This window comes from Mus caroli, unplaced genomic scaffold (genome assembly GCF_978045245.1).
Source record: "Mus caroli unplaced genomic scaffold, Mus_caroli_1 scaffold_5, whole genome shotgun sequence".
Lineage (NCBI taxonomy): Eukaryota > Metazoa > Chordata > Mammalia > Rodentia > Muridae > Mus > Mus caroli.
This window is the reverse complement of record NW_028227260.1, coordinates 149568699-149591136: the sequence shown is the minus strand read 5'-3', so window position 1 is coordinate 149591136 and position 22438 is coordinate 149568699. Positions and strand designations below refer to the sequence as shown.

Below are 22438 nucleotides of genomic sequence, written 5' to 3'. Positions count from 1 at the left end.
TTTTTTAACCATAGGGGCTTCCTATATAAATAAAATATGCCATACAGTCTATCCTCATGTCCTCATTGTTTCCTATTTTAGTAAAAAAAAAAAAGTCTGCTAGTGAACACACAAACATTTTTATTCATTTTACAAATGTTTTGCTACAGATGTGGACTTCATGGATTTTACAATGAACCTGCAGAACTATGAGCCATAATTTGAAAGTATCTTAAGAAAACTCTTATTACATGCATACCTTAGTGATTATTACTATGATAATCATACCATGCTTGCATACAATGTGTATTTATATATAGTGCATTCTATATTATTATCATGATTGTGGTGGGAATGTTGTTGCAGCAAAGAATGTTCCTAGAACTGTTATACAATCTCCATGAATTAACTTATATCATTTATTTGCCAGAAGATAGGCAAGCATAGCAGTGAACAAAAACGCCTTTTACTCTGCCTGTGGGGAGTGTATCTCTTACAGAGGAAAGTGAGCTTAATGTAGAGGCGTTTTACTGACTCCCGATTCTTCTATCAGATTTTGCAGGACTTTGAGTTGTGGTAAATGAAAGCTTTAAAAGAAATGAGTGACAAAATCCTGTTAGAAATTAGCATGCTATACCAGTAAGAAGGCAGACATGTGTGCCACACAGCTTGGAGTTGATCCCTAATTCAGTTTCTACTTGACTTAGGTGACCTTGGGCAAGGTTTTAAAACAAACAATGTCCTAGTTCCCTCATATTTTAGATGAGTTGGCATTAAACATACTTATTTCATTGGTTTAATGGAAGGACTGAATGACTGCAAAGCACAACAGGGCCAGGCCCCTAGGAAGCTCTAGGCCAGTGATAGTGAAATAATGAATGCAATTTCTTTTTTAAAATTAATTAATGTATCCACTTTACATCCCATTATTACCCACCCCTCTCCTCCCAGTCCTCCCTCTCACAGCTCCTCTCCCACTTCCCCTCCCCTTTTCCTTTGAGAAGCAGGAGGCCCCTGCTAGGTATCCCCTCACCCTGGCAAGACTACATACATCCTCTCTCACTGAGGCTAGGGAAGGCAGCCTAGTTAGGCAAGCAATTTCTTTTGAACTTAAGAGCTTCATGCTGATGACCATGAGCTTGTATTATTTCAGTTATACCCACCACTACTCTCTGGAGATGATAAAGCAGACATCATCACATGGGTGCGTTCTCATTTGAGTGCAAACACATTAGGCAAAAAGAGAAGCTGGGAATCTATCACATGTATACTCTTTAAAAAATTGATTGGCTGGCTCTCCTGAAATGTTAGATTAACCCCTTCATTTCACAAATGATGGAACTAATACCAGAAATTCTGTATGGTTTTTCCACAGTAGCACAAGCAGGAAGAAGCTGACCTATTAGACCTGCCATGCTTCTCTGGTTATTGGGCACTGTTTGTTTACTAAATCCCAAGCCCCATCCCTTTGGTTCTCTTTAGAGTCAGAGGCTGTGGCCAGAACCTTCCATTCAACTGATGTGCTTCATCCTTCTCCCCTCTTTGTGTCCCTTCCCTGCCCTCTTCAGCCATCCACACAATTGCACATCTCTTCAACGTTGAGTGGTGTGTGAATGCTAGAGTCGGGATTTCTGACAGGTATTCAGTAGCTCTCTCTGACATCGGTGACAACGCGAATGAAGAGTATCTCAATTTTGCTAGAGAAAAAATCAAGGTAAGCCTCCCTTTTCTGATCAGATGTTTGCTGGGCTATTAAAACAGAGGACTTTGTTTTCCTGAGTGAAAAAATAAATAAACTTATAATTTGTCCATAAAAACCAGCAATGAAAGTTTGAGTTTAGAATATAAGTGTAAAAAAAAAAAAAAGGTCTCCTACCTACCTGGTCTTATCCTCAGAAAGGCGCTCATGCCATTTTTATGAACCCAGTGGCTTAGGGAGACAGTTAAGTTCCCCAGTTGAATTTCAGACACGTTTTCCATGTTTACAAAACAGCTATAAGACAAAGAACATTAATTTTGCCCCAAATTTTACATTCAAACTGACATGAAAAAAGCTGGCATGACTCCTGCTTTTTTTCTGTCATACCATGGATAATTTTTCTTTCCATTCTTCATTGTTTTCCCAATGATGTCTATCGAACATATTAGTTTAACTGACATTGTCATGATCTGTCCGGATTTCCTTGGGTCACGTGTACTGGCCCTGTGCTTCCTCCAGAATGTTTTCCTTTTTATTCACTAATCCCTCTCCTCTTCTAAGGACTGCCTTGAGGCTCCCAGAATCTCTTTGTACAAGGATGAGATCTGAAAGCATCTGGATAATTACTGCTCCCTGAGAAGCCTTTGGCAAATAACCGATGAGTGCGGGCTTTGGCATGCAGCTCCTTTTCCTTTAGTTAGTACCAACTGTGATGTGTAACTTAACTCTCAGATTGATTCCTCTATGTCTGGAGTGGATGACATTTTCTCATCTTTATTCAATAGAATCCTTTGAGATTGGAGACAAAAAAGATGGGGGCAATCTCACGGGGCTTGGGACAGGGCTATCTTCGCCCTGACCCTGTGCATCTCTGTACATCCCAGCCTGCTCTAGAGCACCTGTTCTCTGGGCCTACATTTTTTTTTACCATGTTTATTTTCAGTTTCCTGAAAATAGAAACAATGAGAGACCATCTATAAGGTCAAGTTCAAGCTGTCCCTGTGAGATATTGTGTGTGTTTCCTCTTCTCTGACATGTTCCTCTTCACTGACAAGTTTCTTTTAGAACACCCTCTCTAAGTCATTTGTCCCCAAACTCTCATCTAAGGGTCTACTCATAATGAACCCAGCCTCAGGTGGCAGCTGTAATCAGAATTCATTGGCCAGCTATGTTCTGTAACCTTTCCAAATCAAAGAGATAGAGCAGGAGACACTTTGAAGATATCTTTTACTAAGTCAGTTTCCTGTAGTTCAACTCCACTACAATCATTTGAGTCTTCTTCTTTATCTATTTATCTGTGATTCTCCAATAATGTGAGACAGTTTAAATTTGGAAATCTCAACACCAGATCTGAGAGATGTGACTACAGTCACCAAAGGCACAGAAAATGCCTTATATAAACAGCTTTAAACTGGATGCTCCCACAGTTCTGAGCCTGTGTGTTTCTATTTTCCAGAACCCTGAAGGGGGCCTGTATGTGGCTGTGACTCGGTTGGCTGGGATCACAGGAATTGTCATCACACTGTGTCTCATATTGATTATCACATCTTCTACCAAAACCATTCGGAGGTCTTATTTTGAAGTATTCTGGTACACACACCATCTCTTTGTGATCTTCTTCATTGGCCTTGCCATCCATGGAGCTGAGTGAGTTTTCTAACTCCAATGCCAAATACTTTGTGTTCACTTTCTAGATGTATTGACCAAGGAAAGGCATAGCAGAGAACAGCTGAGGTCAGAAAAAAAATCCCCACAAAAACAGCAATGGTATTTGCTTTCTTGCTGTACCCATCAAATTCATTATGAGCTATTTAAAATAAGCTTGAAATACATACCTCCTGTATAAAATACACTGGCTATGGTTCTTCTCAAGGCCACCATTTGTGTGGATTGTCCACTATATTTCTGCCTGAAGAGAAGAAAGGTAGTCTACTTTCTGCATGGCCATACCTTATTGAAAGCATTGGTTTGGTCTTGCATGCCCACCACATCGCTTACTATGGATAAATCGTGTGTAGGTTAGGCAAAAATCCCAAAGTAGAGGAGTTAGTGATTAATCAGCTGAATCAGTTTCCTGATGTCCAAGTGATTTTTATTTAAGCCAATAATCATTACAAGTTTCCTACTGGGTAAGAGAATCTACCTCAGGAATTAGGGAGGAACGCTAGCTAGAAAAATACAGGGGCATTGCCTTCAAAATTTCAAATATGATAAAAAGTAATTAACTTCTACCAAGCATTATGTCAGGTGCTAAGAACTTGACATTCAATGTTTCTTTTAACCCTCTCATGTGTAGATGTGGAACCAAAAGGTAAAAATGGTAAAATGTGGGCCAAACCACTCCAGGCTGGTGAGTAGCCTAGAGAACAGGTGGTTTCGAGTGGGCTATGGTGAAAACTCTCATAAGGACAAACAGTTCTTGACTTTATGCTCAAAAAAAATCTGCTTTAATATCGTTTCATTTTTCTACTCTTTCCCACCACCTGCCCATACAAGCCAAGGTCAGGAACATTCCATGATGGGTATAGAGTTCCAGGAAGGCAAAGGGAGGAAAGAGAATATGCAAAGCTCAAGCCAGGTAACCTATGGGTGACCAAGTCTGGAGAGTGAAAAGAGGAAGGATGAGGAAAAACAACTGTGGCCAACTTCTCTGTGTGTTCTTCACCTACTTCCTGATTTGCATCTCTGTGAAACTCTTTCTAAGCACTGAGAAGTCTGTAAGAATGGAGGATCTCCCGAGTCTCCTAAAGCAACCGAGTGTCTTTCCCTGTAAGATGCTCACAATCCAGTTCTCTCAGAGAATCCTTCAAAGGAGAAAGAATGTCTTCCCCTGCCCCCTTCACTAGTCCCACTGCTTCCAGTTTAGTCTCCACATGAATCAGGAAATCAAGACCCTTTGTAGTTACTATTTCTCAGACTCCTGCTTTACTGTACTTGATGTGTTTCCAAAGCCATGTCCACTGAGCACTGAATTCACCATTTAATGAAGAAATATACCTGTATTGCAGATGGAATAACTGAAGCAAAACATTTTTAAAAAGTTAATTTTTTACCAAGACTACCAAAGTATGAATGCATAGAATTGAGATTTGAGGTCAAGGCTATCTGGGCCAAAAACACGCTGCTTTGGTACCCTGATGTAAAATTGCAAAAGAATACTTGCTTCTCAAGCTTATTCCAGAGGTTAACTGAGATAATTGGTGGACAGTAGTTTTTCTCATGCCAACTCAAAATAAGTGCTCATATAAGGACAGTCTCTTCAAAGAGACCTAGGAATGGTAAGGAATTAGTTTACACAGTGAGTTCCTAGCCAGCCAGGGCTACTTAATGAGACCCTGTTTTATATAAGGATGGGGGATGGGTCATGGCCTTGAATTAAACCATTCTCAGAACATACTAAATGATGTATTAAATTATAGGTATTCCAATTGAAGTCTAAAAATGGATGTCCATGTCTCATCTATCAATATATTCTGATGACCATGTCATTTGCAGTCTTTAAAATAACTTACTCCATTTTGTACTAACCCAGAATTGCCTAATATTCTAACATCAGCTTACTTGATAATTATTGAGTTAAACTAAATAGGCTCTATGCACTTTGAGTAATATAGTACTGGTGCTCGCTCATATCTGTGAGAATGGTCAAATTTTCCTGGAAAGATATCATTTTGAAAACATTTTTCAGATGTAATCTCATTATGGAGATGAGGCTGCCTTGAAATCCTCCAATTCACATTCTGCCTTAGCGTGTAGGGGTTACAGGTATGCATCATGTCTGGCCTACAGAAGTCAGGGATCTACAAATAAAGCACTCTGCTACCTCAGAACCACTCTGTATGGTTGTTTGTGTTGTTCAGTATCTACTAATGTCTGTCTAAAAGATGAAAGGTAGTCTACTTTCTGCTGGCCACATGACTGGCTTGTAGGAGTATCTTTACAGACAGAGAAACCTTTTCCAATTTTTACAATGTTGCCCCCTGGGTTAACAATCAGACTGTTAGAGATATCATTTTTCTAGGTCCTGTTTTTTTATACACAAAAATGATAATAGAAAAAAAGCACATTCTCTCTTTAACAAGGTACATGTTGGTAACCAAAGACACACTCTATAATGTTACGTGCCAAAGGTCTTTGTACCATCTGCACAGTTTTCTATTTTTCAAGATTACACATTCTCATTTCCTTCCCTGACTTACTTATAAGGGGTGTTACTGGTTAAAAAGCACAGGGCTCCCAAGAAGATATTTGCCATATGTGCACAATCAGTGTTGAGGATATAGGCCATTGTTGGAGTGCTTGCCTAGCATACATGAAGCTGTAGATCCCAAAAGTCTAAAATACTCAAGCAGCTGATTGTCTTGTTACTAAGTGATGTAGATTATTTTTTTAATTTACCAGACGAATTGTACGTGGACAGACTGCGGAGAGTTTGGAAGAGCATAATTTAGATATCTGTGCAGACAAAATCGAAGAATGGGGAAAAATAAAGGAGTGCCCAGTACCAAAGTTCGCTGGAAACCCTCCTATGGTATGTATTTGTATTGCTTCTATTATAATGCTATTACTATTAGTCTCAAGAAACAGGTACAAGTGTTGTCCATTAGGATGTTCTATATACTTTTGTCTACTGGGTGAATTGGCTAGAAGCATTTTTTTCAGTTGAAGTTCTTCTTCTAAGATAACTCTAGCATGTGTCAAGTTGAGAAGAAACAACCAAGCACCACCAAAAGCAAACCAAACCAGGACATGTGGGAAACATGCTCTATTCTCTACCTCAGAGTCCATTGAGATGATGTTATCTTTTACATTTTTGGTACTTGAGATATTAGGTTAGGAATCCAACTGGTCAAACTGGATAGATCTGTTGGGCCTAAATGTTTATAGAGAGCCTACAACTTTATGAAACAATTTCCATATTCTGTCCCAAGACTCAGAGAGAAGTCTTAGAGTTTTCATGTGTGTTTCCTGCAGCAAAAGCATTGCATAGTTCCTAGAATTTACCAGCATATTGAAGACATATGGAGGTCTTGCACAACATTTGTTATCTTGCAAAAGATTAATCTCAGACTCAATGACAGAAAGGAAAATTGCATTGTTTCATTAAAGATATCATGTTGCTGAAATGACACATTCTGAAGCCTTCCTTACTTTGTTGTAGGTTCAGTCCAAGTTCATGTGTTGACACCGAGAGGAACTCTCGTTCTTGCAGGGGGTTCCTCTTAGGAAAGTTTTACACTCCAGATGCAGATTATATATATATAACCCCAATGTGGCTGTTTTATTGGATTAACAGTTCATCTTAACTTTTGATATTTTCATATAGACTCTCTTATAAAAAATTCTTATCAGTAGTAAATGCTTCAGCAAGCTTATAAAGGTTAACCTGGCTTGTAAAATGTTTGCTCCTTCTGAGTCTCTCACGAGCTGTCACCACCCCCTTAACACTTCTCCTTTTTCTATTTGATGTGATTACAGACTTGGAAATGGATAGTGGGTCCCATGTTCCTGTACCTTTGTGAGAGGTTGGTCCGGTTTTGGCGATCTCAGCAAAAGGTGGTCATCACCAAGGTATTCACTGATGTGGAATTCACTTACCACATGGGCAACTCTCCCCGAATTCTCTATACTGTTTCTTTGAAAGGTCACTTAGCCACATTCTTTTTATTAAACTGAAAACAGAGAGAAGTCCTAAATTTAATCAGTTGATTTTAATGCACTTAATGATGAATTAATTAATAAATGAATTAATCTTTAAGAGGGACACTAAAGGTATCACTTTCTAGGATTCTCTCTCTCTGTCTCTCTCTGTCTGTCTGTCTGTCTGTCTGTCTGTCTCTCTCTCTCATACTCACACATTATGTGTTAGTGAGACAAAAATATTTTGTCTAAAAAAAAACCCACCAACAAGTAACCATAGGATGCTGAAACTTTCTAGTTCCTTCTTCTATTCTTTTATGTGATCACTGTATATTAGAGCTGCAGTGTCCGAAGTATCAAGCAGATTAATATATAAGCTACACCATGCATTTCCTCTCCGAACTCCAAGTCTGGAGTGATTTTTTTCTCCATTCTCCCATGCTTTTTTTATCATTACAAACTAAAGAAATTGATATACAATTAGACTCTTCTGATAGATGCATAGGAAGATAGATAAGTGATAGACAGAAGAGTTCCTTGTGTAGTTTCAGTAAACACCCAACAAGATGATTTTGTTAAATAAAATTTAATTCCATTCATTTGAGAAGTTATTTACAAAAAGTGTTATAGTTTATTTTTTTGCAAGACACTAAACTACCCTCTGTCCTCCACACTAGAATAGGTTGCTACCTATGGAGAGTCACAGCAGAGCTAGTCCTGCTGCCACTGGCAGGCTTGCCATGTACAAGTGTGCAGCCCCTCCCTCTTCTTTTATGCTATTTCTACTGTTTTATTTCTTTTAAAGCCTAGTCGTGATTTTTCTTTTCATAAATAAGATATGACCAAACCAGACAAATATTATTTCTAGGGCAAATTTGTTATCTTGTGAAGAAAATAAATGTTCACTTTCTCCTCATGTAAATATAAGAAACAGGGGTTGTCCAACAATATGCCCGTGAGTCTCCTTGTATATCTTATTTAGTTAAATCCTCTTTGTGCTTAACATAAGAAATTGCAACATGTGCAAATTTGTTTTACCACACAAAATTACAACATGGTGAACAAATTTCAACAGACTTTTCTCTATTCAAAATGTTGCTTTCCAATTGCTTGACTCAGAGAAGAGGAAGAGGAAGGTGTTTGCAGCCTTGTCCTATGAGACACATTGAAATCCCAGGTTTTGAAAATGTTTTCCATTTATTTTGGTGGTGCTAGGTGTCAAACTCAGGCATCACATATGCTAAACATCTGATCTGCCAATTAGTTACAGCCTCAGTAGTAACTTGTATTAATAGGAATGACCACACTTCTTCAGTCTACTCTGTTGTTTCAGTTCTCCATAACCTTCGATCCTTTGATGAACTTTGGCTTGTCTGTATTCATCCCTCTGAAATTCTTCTTGATATTGTAGGCATCTTCTCAGGAACAGTATCTGACCTTTGAGTTAGTTTGAAGCTACCATTTTCAGTTAGCTCAGAATTGGCTTGTGTTTATAGGCTACAATGTAGTGTTCTCCCATGTGATACTTGTACAATCAAGTGAAGGAGTAGCACATCTTTCAACTCAAACACGTATGATCTCACTGGTACAAAAAAAGTCAAAGGCTTCTAAAAAGCCTTAAAATAGAAAACATAGTATTCACCATATGTACCATAACTACTGTCTATCAGGACACCAGAACCTATTCATCCTACTTGACTGGAAGTCAATGCCTGAGAGCACCCATTGTCTCCTTCTACTCCATTTAAATAGATTGTCTGTGGTCATTTGTGTATATGGAGGATAAATATGAAAACTGGCTTGGTGAAAGATGAACGGTGCTCTCCCTCAAGTGAGGAGAAATGTAGAAACAATACATGGAATCGGGCTTTATTTAAGTGTGATTCAGAACAACAGCAGAGCATGGCTAGCTTCCCTTTGGGGCTGTTGCAGTCTACCTGGTCAGTGAAAGCTCCACATTTCATCTAGATACCTGTGTCCTCTCCCATGACCTGGGGAGACAGCGTGAACAGGAGAATTTTTTTTTTCTATTTTTGTACCTTCTTTAGCTTGAGAGAGACAGAGAGAGAGATCACAACAGACTGATAGTTTCCATTTCCTGACAAAGACTGTGAAACAGAGAACTGTATGCAAATGCTTCTTAGAAGCTTGTTCTCAGGGGCTGTACTCATAAGGAAAGAAAACCAGATGTGGTAGCACATTCCCATGATCTCAGTAACCAGGAAGTTGAGGTAGGAGAGCAAGAGTTCAAGACCAGCTTAGGCTACATCACAACTTTCTGGCTACCCTGGGCTGCATACAGAAACCATGTCTCAAAACAAACAAGAAAAAGAAAACATTAAAAATATTAAGAAAGAAAGAATGAGGAAGAGAGAAGGACAGGCCTGGGCCACAGTGTGGTTGCAATTGCAGTGTCAGATGATCCTAAAAGGCAGTGTTGGAGTTGTCTCAGGATGAAGGGAGAATACTAGGACTTTGTGTCCATTCCTCAGTCCATGGTTAGCCATCAGCTACAATTGAGGACAAATCCCAAATGACAGATACATTTGCTGATGGACCTTCTGTGTTGGTCCCAAAATAAAAAAGCACAGGTAAGGCATCTTAACTAAATACTTTATCCATATGGACCTCAAAAGTTCAAATGTTTTGTGGACATGCAATTTCCAGGGTTGTGTTTTATTCTACAGGTGGTCACCCACCCTTTCAAAACCATTGAACTTCAGATGAAGAAGAAAGGATTCAAGATGGAGGTGGGACAGTACATTTTTGTCAAGTGCCCCAAGGTGTCCAAGTTAGAATGGCACCCATTCACACTGACCTCTGCTCCTGAGGAAGACTTTTTTAGCATCCATATCCGTATTGTGGGAGACTGGACAGAGGGGCTATTCAATGCTTGTGGCTGCGATAAGCAGGAGTTCCAAGATGCCTGGAAACTACCTAAGTAAGTCTGGGACACATTGCAAATGTGTATGCATTTAGGAGAAATGGCGAAATAGTTGTGATCCCCCCACATCTTACCACATGATTTCTGAGTAACAAAATACAGTGGTTCAAAAAATATATGGGTGTTTCTCCGTGTTCACAGTTGCATGTGGTGTGTTTATATATATGTTTACATATCTTGGGTGAACTATAAAGTATTGAGATAAAATATTAGCAATACCCCCAACTTTCTTTAAATATGTAAAGATTAAGGTCAAATTATCTTAACTTTTTCGGAGAAACAAAAATCATGTCAGGGGTATTCTTAAATTTTAAATGGTATCATTTATTTGAGTAGACTATTTGCTTTGCATCTTTCTCTCCAGTTTCCTAACACAAACAAATGATGTCATTTTAACAATCATGTCAGGGACTCAGTAGAAGCTAAGTAATGCAATTAGGAATTTCAAATGTCGATTGTCCTTCCCAGGGGAAGCAGAAGCAGGAGAATCAGGAGTTCAAAGCTCTCATTGACTAGATAGAAACATGGAAGGATCTCTTAAAAAAAAAAAAACAGTCTGTGAGGGTAGGGGGGTAGTTGCCTAGCATGGGTGAGGCTCTAGGTTCAGTTCCCTTTATTATATTTTTTAATTAGGATAGCCTTAACTCACCATTAAGAAATTATTTTGTGGATTTAGCAATTTCAATTATACAAAGATTATAAATATTTTTGTAATCTCGGTGGTATTTATGCAAATTAATTTTCAAGTAGTAATTTAAATCACCTATTATATTCAATAAAATGGTTATTTAAATTAAAAAAAAAGAAACCAAAACACAAGTATTGTGGACATAGAATTTTCAAAAACAGAATTGTTCTTGGGTTATGTTTTCCTGCTTCTCTCAGGTGTAGAGATAGGAGTGAGTTTACTTGAGATTATTCATTACAACTGGCTGTTGTTTATCTCTATGAAAAATAACATGTTTTTGCTCTATACTGGTTGTCTTCAATGTGAGGCTTGTCCTCCATGTGTGGATTAACCTTGTTACTGTACAATTTATTCATCTTTTTAACCCTCAGAATAAATTGTCTGATACTCTGAATAAAAAAAAAAGAAAGAAAGAAAGAAAGAAAGAAACATGGAGGCTATCCTGGGATACAAGAAATCTCAGTTCAAACAAACAAGCAAGCAAGTAGCCAAGCAAGCAAGCAAGCAAACAAACAAACAAACAAATGCCTTGATCAGTAAGAGCTTGCTGTGCAGACCAACTCAAGGGTTGTCCTGAGTGCAACCCTTGCCCCCCCCCACCAGATCCCATGGTTGAAGGAGAAAAACTCCCAAAAATTGTCCTCTGATATCATGTACTCTTTGGCATATGCATACATACATACAACATCGACAACACCACAAAACAAAAGATCAAATATAATCTTTCATAACAAGAGAGACATGTGAGCCGGAGAAAAGGCTCAGAGCATTAACTGTTCATCCAGAAGACCTGAGTCAAGTCTGAGCACTCACAACTATATGTAACTCCCATTCCAGGGGACCTAACATCTTTTTATAGCCGGCATGTACATGGTACACAGACAGACATGCAGACAAAACACACACATGCACATGATAAAATTAAATAAATCTAAAGAGGCATATGTGTTGTGTATAGAGGGAAAGAAGAGAAAGAAAAAGAAAAAAATTCCGTGGCAACCTAGCAAAGATTTTCATTCATATTAGCTAATTCATAATAGCTAATCATTCATATTCTTACTTTCAACCTCAGTGGTGGCATTAAATGACTTCCATGAAAGCCATTTTGTGGAGATTTCCTATGCATAGAGTCAGCATAGTGCCCATCTCCAACAGTGGGTATTCTGCTGTGCAGATCAATGCATCCATAACCATCCCCTTCCCTTTCCATTCAGGATAGCAGTTGATGGACCCTTTGGTACAGCCAGTGAAGATGTGTTCAGCTATGAGGTGGTGATGTTAGTGGGAGCCGGGATTGGAGTCACGCCCTTTGCCTCCATTCTCAAGTCTGTCTGGTACAAATATTGTGATAATGCCACCAGTCTGAAACTCAAAAAGGTAAGTACCTCTTACTTGTTGGAGTGTCTGGGCTAGCCATCAATCTCTAAAAGGCTTTCAGAGATGAGAAAAATGATGAAAAGGTTTAAGTGACTCCAGAGAGGCAGGCTTGCTTCAAGGGAGTAGAAGGTACAATAGTGTGCACATATATAAACAGACCTGTTAGAAAAAGCAATATGCTGTGTTTGTCTAGCAGTATTATAAATTCATAAAATTTGAGAAAAAGAGGAAGTAGTTACAACCCCAACCCAATAGTTACACTTTAAGTATGCACATGCAAGAGCACATATATATGTGAACACATATGTACACGTGCACACAAACACACACTCAAAGCAGTGCAGAAGGTGGCAACCAAAGCTTCAAGTGTGCTACTCAAGTGCTCTACCCCTGGATTACACCTCCTTCTCCTTGGATATTCTTTTCTAGTTTTCCCTCAGAAATTTATGTATTTTTAGAAATGTATAAATATTAAATACATACAATTTAATACCCCATTTTCCATAATTTTTAAATAGAAAGGAATGCATGACTGGGGATGGAACCCCGGGCCTTCCACCCACTAGTCAAATGCTGAACCACTAAGATACAACTTGACCCTCCTTTCCCTTTTGATATTGGCCCAGGCAGGCCTTTAACTTATGATCCTCTCTCTTCAGTCTCCCAAACAGTTGTGATTCCACACCTGAACCCTTGGCATTACAGGACAGTGGCAGCAGGCCAAACTGAAAACATTTTTTTTCTTGTCAGCCTGCATTATACAATGATACTAACTCTAATTTCAGCTCTTCAATATACTGCTTTTTAGCAGAATAGGGCAAGGGACATGGAACTTTTTACTTGCTTATGGATATCTCCTGGGGATAAGTTTCCAGGGGACTGTTACATGTTACTTGAGGAAAGATGCCTTGTAAACTTTAAATTATTCTAGTAGCTGTTAAGATTGGTTCCGATAGGGCCATCAACCACAGCTTCACATTTCATTCTTTCCTACTGAAGAAGGTATGGGTGATACGACCTTTGCCCCTAGGAACTTGGGAGGGTCTGGCAGTCCCGGGCAGGGAAGCCATCATGTGGGCAGCCACTGTGTTTATTCCTTTGGCCTTTCTCAAAGCAGATACATAGGAAGTCAGGGATTCTGGGAAAGCAACAGCAGCCAGCAGAGAAAAACTAGCAAGCCACAAGGTGGGGGTTGACTACATATTTGTAAGCCTAAATCATCAACATATTGATTTACTTTTAAATATTTATTTTTATTTGTGTGTGTGTGTGCATGTGCACACGTGCGCACACAGACATACCACATATGTAGGGGTGCAACTAGAAATAAAAAGAGTGTATCAGATGCCCTGGAGCAGGAGTAACAGGCAGTTGTGAGCCACTTGACACAGATGCTGGTAACAGAACTCTGATGCCCTGAAAGAACAAAAGCAGTCTTATCCAATGAACCACCTCTCTAGCAGCTCCTGAAAACTATTTCCTGATCTGCTTGCTTGAAGTTCAGAGAACATTTGTGTAAATTAGCCTATGAAGGATATATAGTTTGGTAATATACACTCACAATGCCAGCACTCGAGAAGCAGAAATTGGAGGATCCCGAGTTTAAACTAGGGTCAATCTATATTTAAAGGCCCTGTCTTAAAACAATGACAAACATCTCCAGATTTCTGAAAAACTGTTTCTAGGCATTCTGGGTGTCATGAAAAAGTTTAGAACATTGGAAACCCATTCACTGAAGCTGATATAATCTGACTTGTGGCCTGTCCTCTTTCAGATCTACTTCTATTGGCTGTGCAGGGACACGCATGCCTTTGAGTGGTTTGCAGACCTTCTGCAGCTGCTGGAGACCCAGATGCAGGAAAGGAACAATGCCAACTTCCTCAGCTACAATATCTACCTTACTGGCTGGGATGAATCTCAGGTGAGGACAAGAGTCCAGTTCTCAGGTCTTTTTTAGTATGGCTAGAGCATGCTGGCTTCTCTTTTACTTTTTTGGAAAATTCCATATACTACTCCCAACCAGTGCCCCCCACCCACCGACACACACAAGGACAACTAATGGACTCAAGTGACCAAGCCTGCTCACAGTCACTCAGTATCATCATAAGATATTTAGACCATTGAGACTAGATTCCAAACTAAAGGGCCTATGTTGATATTAGGACATTGTTCCCAACAAAGAGCTGGAATCTCACGTCAGGTGGACAAGACTCATCAAACGTCAATGGGAAGGAAAATCTATCCCCCATATTGTATTTAGTCCTTAATTTATATGTTATGTATGTTTTATGGTGTATTCAGTGCATTTATATCCAGTCAGCTCTCCATATACTTGAGGTTCTGCATCTATAGGTTCCAGCAACCTAATCAAAATATGTGGGGAAAAGGTAATCATGGAATTGCTCCCTAAACAACTAGTTAACAACTAGTTAACAACTAGTTACATAGGTCTTCCATTGCCTGAGGTATCATAGCTAATCTAGATATGGTTCAGAACATGTAAGAGACTTCAGCTCTTATGGATTTGGCTATCAAAGGATTGGGGTCCTATAGTCCTCTGCAGACTGCTTCCTGATCCTGGTATTGTTTTTAGTGTTCCTACAAATATTGTCTAATTTTATGTTCTCAGCACCCCTATGATGAAGTAAGTATTATTCTCTAAATTTTATGGACAAGGAATAAAAGTCTAGAACTGATTACCTTATTTGCATAAAGGCATCCAACAAGTAAACGACAGAGTCCAGATGCACTCAGCACTTTCCAGCAGTCTGTGGCTATTAATAACAAATAAGTCAACATATATGATGAAGAAAGTTGGATATATAGTATATATGCAGATATGTATATGAATATGTGTCCTGAAAAATATTTGGAGACCACTAAAATAAGTCACTTGTCTTCAACTGAATGCAATATAGTCTCTCACCAAGATCATTTAGCAGTTTAAGCACCTTATAATTGACAAGGTTAAGAAATGCTGTATGAAGCCTGATTGGGGCCGATATGGTTAGGTATAAATGTCAGTCTGGGAAGAGAGTCTCAATTAATTAAATATTTATATCGAACTGGCTTAGAGGCATATCTGTCCAGAGCATGCTATTGTCTTAGTTGCTAACTGATGTGGGGAGATCAGTAGGTGGCGCCAGTCCCTGGGGGGGGGGGGACCTTACCTAAATAGGACAGAAGAAAGCTTAGATAGAAGCAGAAAACAAGCTGCATTTGCTTCCTCCTCCTCCTGACTGTGGATATGACTAGCTGTTTCCAGTTCCTGCTATCTTGACTTCTCCACAACGACGGACTGTAACCTGCAATTGTGAGCCAGAAAAACCCCTTTTCTCCTAAAGATTTTATCATAATACTTTGTGACAGAGACAAGGAAGGAAACTAGTACAGGTTCCCTGTAGTATGAATTTGCCTTTCTTAAAGGGTGATATGGCCCTTGGGGGCAAAAGCAAAACTTCACACTTTTGCGTCAACCAGGGAGGAAATAGTTAACTTTCATAATATTTGGTTTAGCCTAGTAGTCAGCTAACATTTGCTCTATGTGACCTTGAGGTCAGGCTATGTCTAAGACAGGGAGGAATAATGACTGCCTGTATTTATGGTCATTGGTTTACCTCTTAGTTTTGTGAGCTTAGGATTAGGAAAGAAGAGTTCATTGAGTGACTGTCATCAGTTTCCCCACTGGTTCATCTTGAACCTTGCCAGGAGTCACAGGCAGCTGCATGGCTGGATCATTTACTGAGAGACTGAGGCTGATTGCTTTTTGATCCAGTAACAGAAGGCCAATTCTTGAAAATGAGCTACAAGCAGTTGGCAATTTCCTGTCATAGCCTTGAAATCCATCTCCTCCTAAATGTTCTAATCCACTGCCTAAACTAACTGGCCCAGCCGTGAAGGTCCTGTAGGCACCTGCCTCTAGGAGCCAAGCTTTTGGTGTATACAAAGAACACATCTCATTCTGGGGACAGTTATTCTTCTCATTTTGTCATTTCATCTTAGTTTGTGTTATAATTCCTTTACCTTTTCATTTAGGCTGGCCTTATTTGGATTGTAAAAGAAGGATTTTCTCTTTAATGCAGTCTTGCTTCAAATGGTCTCTTTCTCAACACCTGAACTTTTATAAAGCTTTTTACAAAGTCACATTCTGTAAAGGGAGTTACTATTGACTATGCCATACATCTCATAAGGAACTGACTTATTGATACCCACATGTCTAGTATATTATCTTGATAGCAGATGGGTACAGAGGACCCTTCCATCCCCTTTCTTCCTGAAGAATATCATCTCCTATCATCATAACGTGTGTATGTCTCTGTGTGTTAAGTACTAAGAGCTTGATTTGTGAAATGTGATATACCATGTCTCTTTTTTTCTGAATGTCTATGTTTTGCTATAGGCCAATCACTTTGCTGTGCACCATGATGAGGAGAAAGATGTGATCACAGGCCTAAAACAGAAGACTCTGTATGGACGGCCCAACTGGGATAACGAGTTCAAGACCATTGCAAGTGAACACCCTAAGTAAGAAGTTCTCCTTTCAAGTGTTCTTGAAGCTTGTGGTCTGCCTAAAGCAGCAGTTCCCGAGCACTGACTGTACTTTGTAGTCTAAAAGTTATCATTAACATTTCCATAATGCTGTGATGGGGTTGAATTCTTATCCAACAGATGTCTGATAGCTCTGACTTTTAGAAATAACCTTTAAGTCATAGCAAAATCACATGGAGAGTAATTCTGTCAAATTCATAGCATTTCTCTTCTTTAGTTGTCCAAATGTCACTATTGTATATATTGATTTTCAATAATGAGTACAGCTTATACTTACTATTAAGACTATTATACCTTCACTTTGAGATCAAATGTCTGAGTCTAAAATCATAAGTTGACAGATGACATGGTGTCTTTCTATTGTCACTACAGTTTTAGCCATCATGAAACCCTGAGGAAATCCCCCTGTCACATAGAACACATGAGAAACTCATTATCTTACTCTCAATATATCTTTTCAAATAGATGTGGCAAACACATTGACTTGCCTTTGAAACGTGATGTGCTCAACAAATATGTCGGGCTGCATGCATAGCTATTCTTAGATGTATGTGGCCCATTGGCCCCAGGTCTGATATGCCTACTTTACTTGAATCATTGCTTTGTACACTTTAATGAGCACATAAATTACCTTGCTATGTTATTACATATAGACATATAAAATTACATTTATTAGGTCTGAGGTGGGGCCCAGAAACCTGCATTACTAAAAACATGAAATTTTTTAAGATGGCATGGGACCGCATTTTAAAAAACAAGGATTTCCACTGTAAGACTTCAGAGGATGAAGCTGCTGTCAGAGTTGAGGGTTGTGTTACTGATTTGAAAATACTAGAAAGATTTGGGGGGCTCGAGTTCAACAGGAAAGTACACTTTAGCTTTGTTTATTAGCCATGTGTCTTAGTCAAGGTTTCTATTCCTGCACAAAACATCATGACCAAGAAGCAAGTTGGGAAGGAAAGGGTTTATTCAGCTTACACTTTCATACTGCTGTTCATCACCAAAGGAAGTCAGGACTGGAACTCAAGCAGGTCAGGAAGCAGGAGCTGATGCAGAGGCCATGGAGGGATGTTACTTACTAGGTTCAGCTTGCTTTCTTATGGAACCTGGGACTACCTGCTCAGGGATGGCACCACCCACAATGGGCTGGGCCCTTCCTCCTTGATCACTAGTTGAGAAAATGCCTTACAGCTGGATCTCATGAAAGCATTTCCTTAAGGGAGGCTCCTTTCTCTGTGATATCTCCAGCTGTTTCTCTGTGACAAAACCAGCCACTACCATGATACCTCTGTGGCAGAAATTTCCAAACCCTTGCTTGGGGTTCATTTTCTGGGGATGTTAAATCCATTTGAGTTTGCCAGCCATTTCTATACTCAGTCGAGCCTGCTCCTTGTGAGTAAATTGAACATTTTTGTCCCTTGTGGAAAATAAATAGGAATAGAGTGGCCTCAACTGAACAGGAAATTTACTACCCTCGCTGTTGCCCAACTCATGTCAAAGACTGAAACTTTCTTTTCTTTCTCCAAAGCACCACAATAGGCGTTTTCCTGTGTGGCCCTGAAGCCTTGGCTAAAACTCTCAGTAAACAGAGCATCTCCAACTCAGAATCCGGCCCGCGTGGAGTCCACTTCATTTTCAACAAGGAAAACTTCTAACTCAGCTCTTTCACCAGGAAACCAGTGTATGCTGCCAAATGTCCCAATAATGCTGGTTGATTGTAGGAGAGAAGGAGGAAAGGAAATCACAATGACACAGGCCCCCTAAAAAGGAATTCCAAAGATCGTTACTAGTCATCCGTCATATTGCATGGAACTTCATGGTTTCAGAGCACTTTTTACAAACATAGTTACGCATTGTTTCACATTTCCCTCTGACATGCCAGAAGAGGGTAAGGCAAAAGCATTTTCTGGGACTCTCTCTAGGATAAACAATAGGATCTCAAATGAGTTCTGCACCTTCCTTCCAATTCAGAAGCTGAAACCACACCTAAGCCATCTGACTCTGGGTGTGGTCACCTTTTCACATTTAATACCAGGTTGTCTCAAGCTTCAGTTTTTATACTATCCACCAACAAAAAAGCAAATCAAAGAATAGCTCGTCATTCTTAGCTGTTGTTTTATCTTTAACCTTAGCATCATGCTAAAGGAAACTTTTTAAATAGAGGAGATAGTGATGCTCATGATGACTTAATACTTCCTAATGACAGTATCGGCACAGAAGTATATTCCAGTTTTACCAGCACAACAGTCTAACTGGGTCAGAGATTATTCCTAGTAAGAAATATTAGACTGATTGGAGTTAAAGTAACACTCTACATTTATCATGGTGTTTGGCAGAATTGGTGTTCAAGGTCAGTTTATTGACTGAATGAATGATTGAACAAACAGATGCAAACAGTCAGAACTATGTCATAATGGAATATATGGCCAGAGACAGAATTACCCTTCTGTTTCTTTTACACACCGAAGTATCCTGATTCCCCTGGGAGTAGAGAGAAAGATATGAACCAGGAGGATGGTCAGGCCATCCTACTGGTATTCATCCAACTGTTATTTGGAGGGAGGAGGGAGGAATTCAGAGACCTATTCTCCTGTGATGATGGGGGCTAACACTTCTAGTTCTAGTCTGTAAGCTGAAAACGAAGAACACATTTATTTACTGACAGAAATGATCTGTTCCAGCCAAACCTTGGGAATTTTGAACTGAATTCTAAGAAATGTATACATGATAATACATATCCTGCTAAGAATCCATTTCTTCTTTGGCTTAAATACCTATACAAATAGATCTTATGTGCATAGACAATAACTTGTTTTTTTTTTAATTGCAGCATTTTCATCACCACTAGTACCAGCATCACCATCTTCCTAAAATAGAAATTTTAGAAACTGTAATCCCCAAATAACTGGGTTAAGAGTAAAATCACATCCGATATTTTATGGGCATCCAGAAGTGCAAGACAGAGTCTAGATGACTGCTAGACTAGTCACATGTGAAAAAGAAAGAGAAAACCCCTCCTCTTTCTGGGAACTAAAAGCATTGTTGACTGCCCGCCCCGCCCCCAGGAATACAAAGACTTATAACTATTCAGCTTTGGTAATGAGAAAGGAAGAGTAGAGAGCAGAGGCCTTGATGAGGAGAAAGTGGTGGAGACAACAGGAGAGAAAGGAAAGCTCGGCACAAGTGAAGTGTCAGATGCAAAGGGTCTCATGGTGGTTAGGATTCGGCCTCCATTGCTACTTGGTATGTATCACATGTAACTAAAGGATACATGCGCTCATCTTGTTTTGACTTCATATAGCATTGCACAGTTTTAGTTCTGATCACAAATTTTGCTATTGTATGGATATTTTGAAGGGACTAGATGAAGGGAGAGCTCAGATTCTCCTTATGTTCCTGCTATGCCCTTGTTCGCTTAGCATCCTTAGAGCACTCAAGGCTGGTTCTGGCAAATAAGGCCTTCCTAGATGTGCACATGGCACCATGAGAATTGTTGCCCTGGGACAAAGGTCCAGACAGACCTTCCTGTTGCACCCTAGGCCATCCATTTGCTTGGTATAATTAATGCGTCCATTTTAACTATTTGTGGCAAAGTTTGATCTCAGTTACAAGGACTCTGAAAACACCGAAAACACCGTTCTAACAAAAGTGATAATGAGTCTGTTTGTTGCTCCAAGAATCTTTCTCCAGTTTTCTGGTTTTTTTTTTTTTTTTTTTTGTCTTTATTTTTCTTGCAGACAATAGATCCAGACCGCAGCCTGGCCCCTCCCCCTCCCCCAGCCCTGCTTCCACACCTCCTCTCCCCCAGATCCATTGCTCCTGTTTCCCTTAAAAACAAACAAACAAACAAACAAACAAAAAAAAACCAAAAAAAAAAAAAACAGACCTCCCAGAGAACACAGCATAACAAGATGTAATAAGAATAGGCACAAACCCTCATATCAAGGCTGGATGAGGCAACCCATGAGGAGAAAAAGAATCCCATAAGCAGGCTAGGGTTGATATCAACATAGTTCCCAAAATACAGATCTATCCTGAGTTATTCTGGTTATGAGATGGAAAATGAGTGCACATGTGCTTCTTGTTTGAGAACTTCCTTCTTTTTGCTCCCAAGCCCCCAGCTCACAGCCACCAGCTGCCAGCTGCCAGCACAGCTCTTTCCGTACTTAGTTCTTAGAATTTAGTAACAGATACTGAGATCTGTCATTAGCAACAAATCTAAAATGAGACAATAAGGCTAGAAATGATTTTTCTTATTTTTTCCCACTTTTGCAATATCATGTTTATGGAATTTGAATATTTGCAGCCATTGTATATGAACAGTCTGGTGGGTGGGAGAAGATGATCTGGAGATAACTTTTAGAAATAGCTATTAAAGCTTGCTTTGATGCTGAAATCAGTGAGCTTTCCCTGTGTCTTTGTTATTGAACTTGTCATTAAAGAGTGAGTCCAACTAGCAAAGATCCTGTATTTTATCAAGAGGGTTGTTCGAAATATGTCCATCAGTTACAACCCTCCCTGTCTAGGTAATGCATGGAGCCATGAGCTCATGTTTTGGACTGAACTGGTTGTTGTTATCACGGATGCAAAGCACATCACCGAAGGCAAATGCTAATAAACAGAAATAGCAAACATTTAATGAATGCCTACTACTTTGCCAAACATTTTACATACACCTCAGCTACTCCCTCAACAACAGCACAATGACATTTTAGTCCTAAGCTTGTTGATCAGAAAACTATCCAAGGAAAGATGATTGATAAGCAAAGGTTCCACAGTTGATGGATGGATATGTCAACATTAAATCCCCATTTTCTAGCAATCAGGCCTATGTTCTTTCCACTAGCAGATTGAATAAGGTTCATGGAACCAAAATATGCATTGAGAATGGTTGGGTAAGGGTGGCAGTAGAGATCAGGTATCTTGGTATGTCACTTTTAAATTCAAATAAAATAGGATGTTGGAGGGAGAAATACATTATAAAAAGGGAAGAGTCGGGTGTTGTGTTTGCATGCGTGCAATAAAGCACTCAAGAGGCTGAGTCAGAATTATAAATTCAAGGCTAAGGTGCTCTGCATATCCAGACTCTGTTTTAACCTCACCCCCCACAAAGATAAAGTTACTTTTCTTGAAAAAAATCACGACTCAATTTAAATGCCCTTTTAATATATTTTTACTTTATTTATAAACATTTATGTCTTTCAGAGAATGACAGCCATTATTTGAAGTGTGTGTGTGTGTGTGTGTGTGTGTGTTTGCGCGTGTGCATGCATGTACACGTGCATGTGTGCATGTGTGATACATCTTCATGAAGAAGAAGTGAAATTATCAAATGACAAGATTTCTCAACGTTAAGTGCTATTCTGCAGAACAAAAAATATGCTGACGGTTCCTGGGCAATCTGACCACTGGAAATTTCTAGAATGTGGAAAATGACCAACCAGTCAAGCATGGCTTGAGATGGTTTCAATGCTATAGCCATGGGTTGTGTTGGTAAATGAGGACATAGTCTGCACAATTCCTGGCAATATATTCGGAACAACCAAGAAAACAGAATATCTCA

The 22438-nt window shown here is 39.4% G+C and overlaps 1 protein-coding gene across 1 annotated transcript in view; it reads left to right on the top strand.

The window, feature by feature from the left end:
- The window catches only part of Cybb (cytochrome b-245 beta chain), a 34555-nt gene extending 13284 nt beyond the window's left edge, over positions 1-21271 (top strand). The window contains exons 5-13 of the mRNA XM_021153154.3: positions 1548-1693; positions 3135-3325; positions 6080-6209; positions 7157-7249; positions 10006-10259; positions 12165-12327; positions 14102-14248; positions 16727-16851; positions 18404-21271. Coding sequence (XP_021008813.1) covers positions 1548-1693; positions 3135-3325; positions 6080-6209; positions 7157-7249; positions 10006-10259; positions 12165-12327; positions 14102-14248; positions 16727-16851; positions 18404-18530 — 1376 coding nt within the window. The 3' untranslated portion in view covers positions 18531-21271. The remainder of the gene's footprint in view (positions 1-1547; positions 1694-3134; positions 3326-6079; positions 6210-7156; positions 7250-10005; positions 10260-12164; positions 12328-14101; positions 14249-16726; positions 16852-18403) is intronic.
- Positions 21272-22438: the final 1167 nt, after the last annotated feature.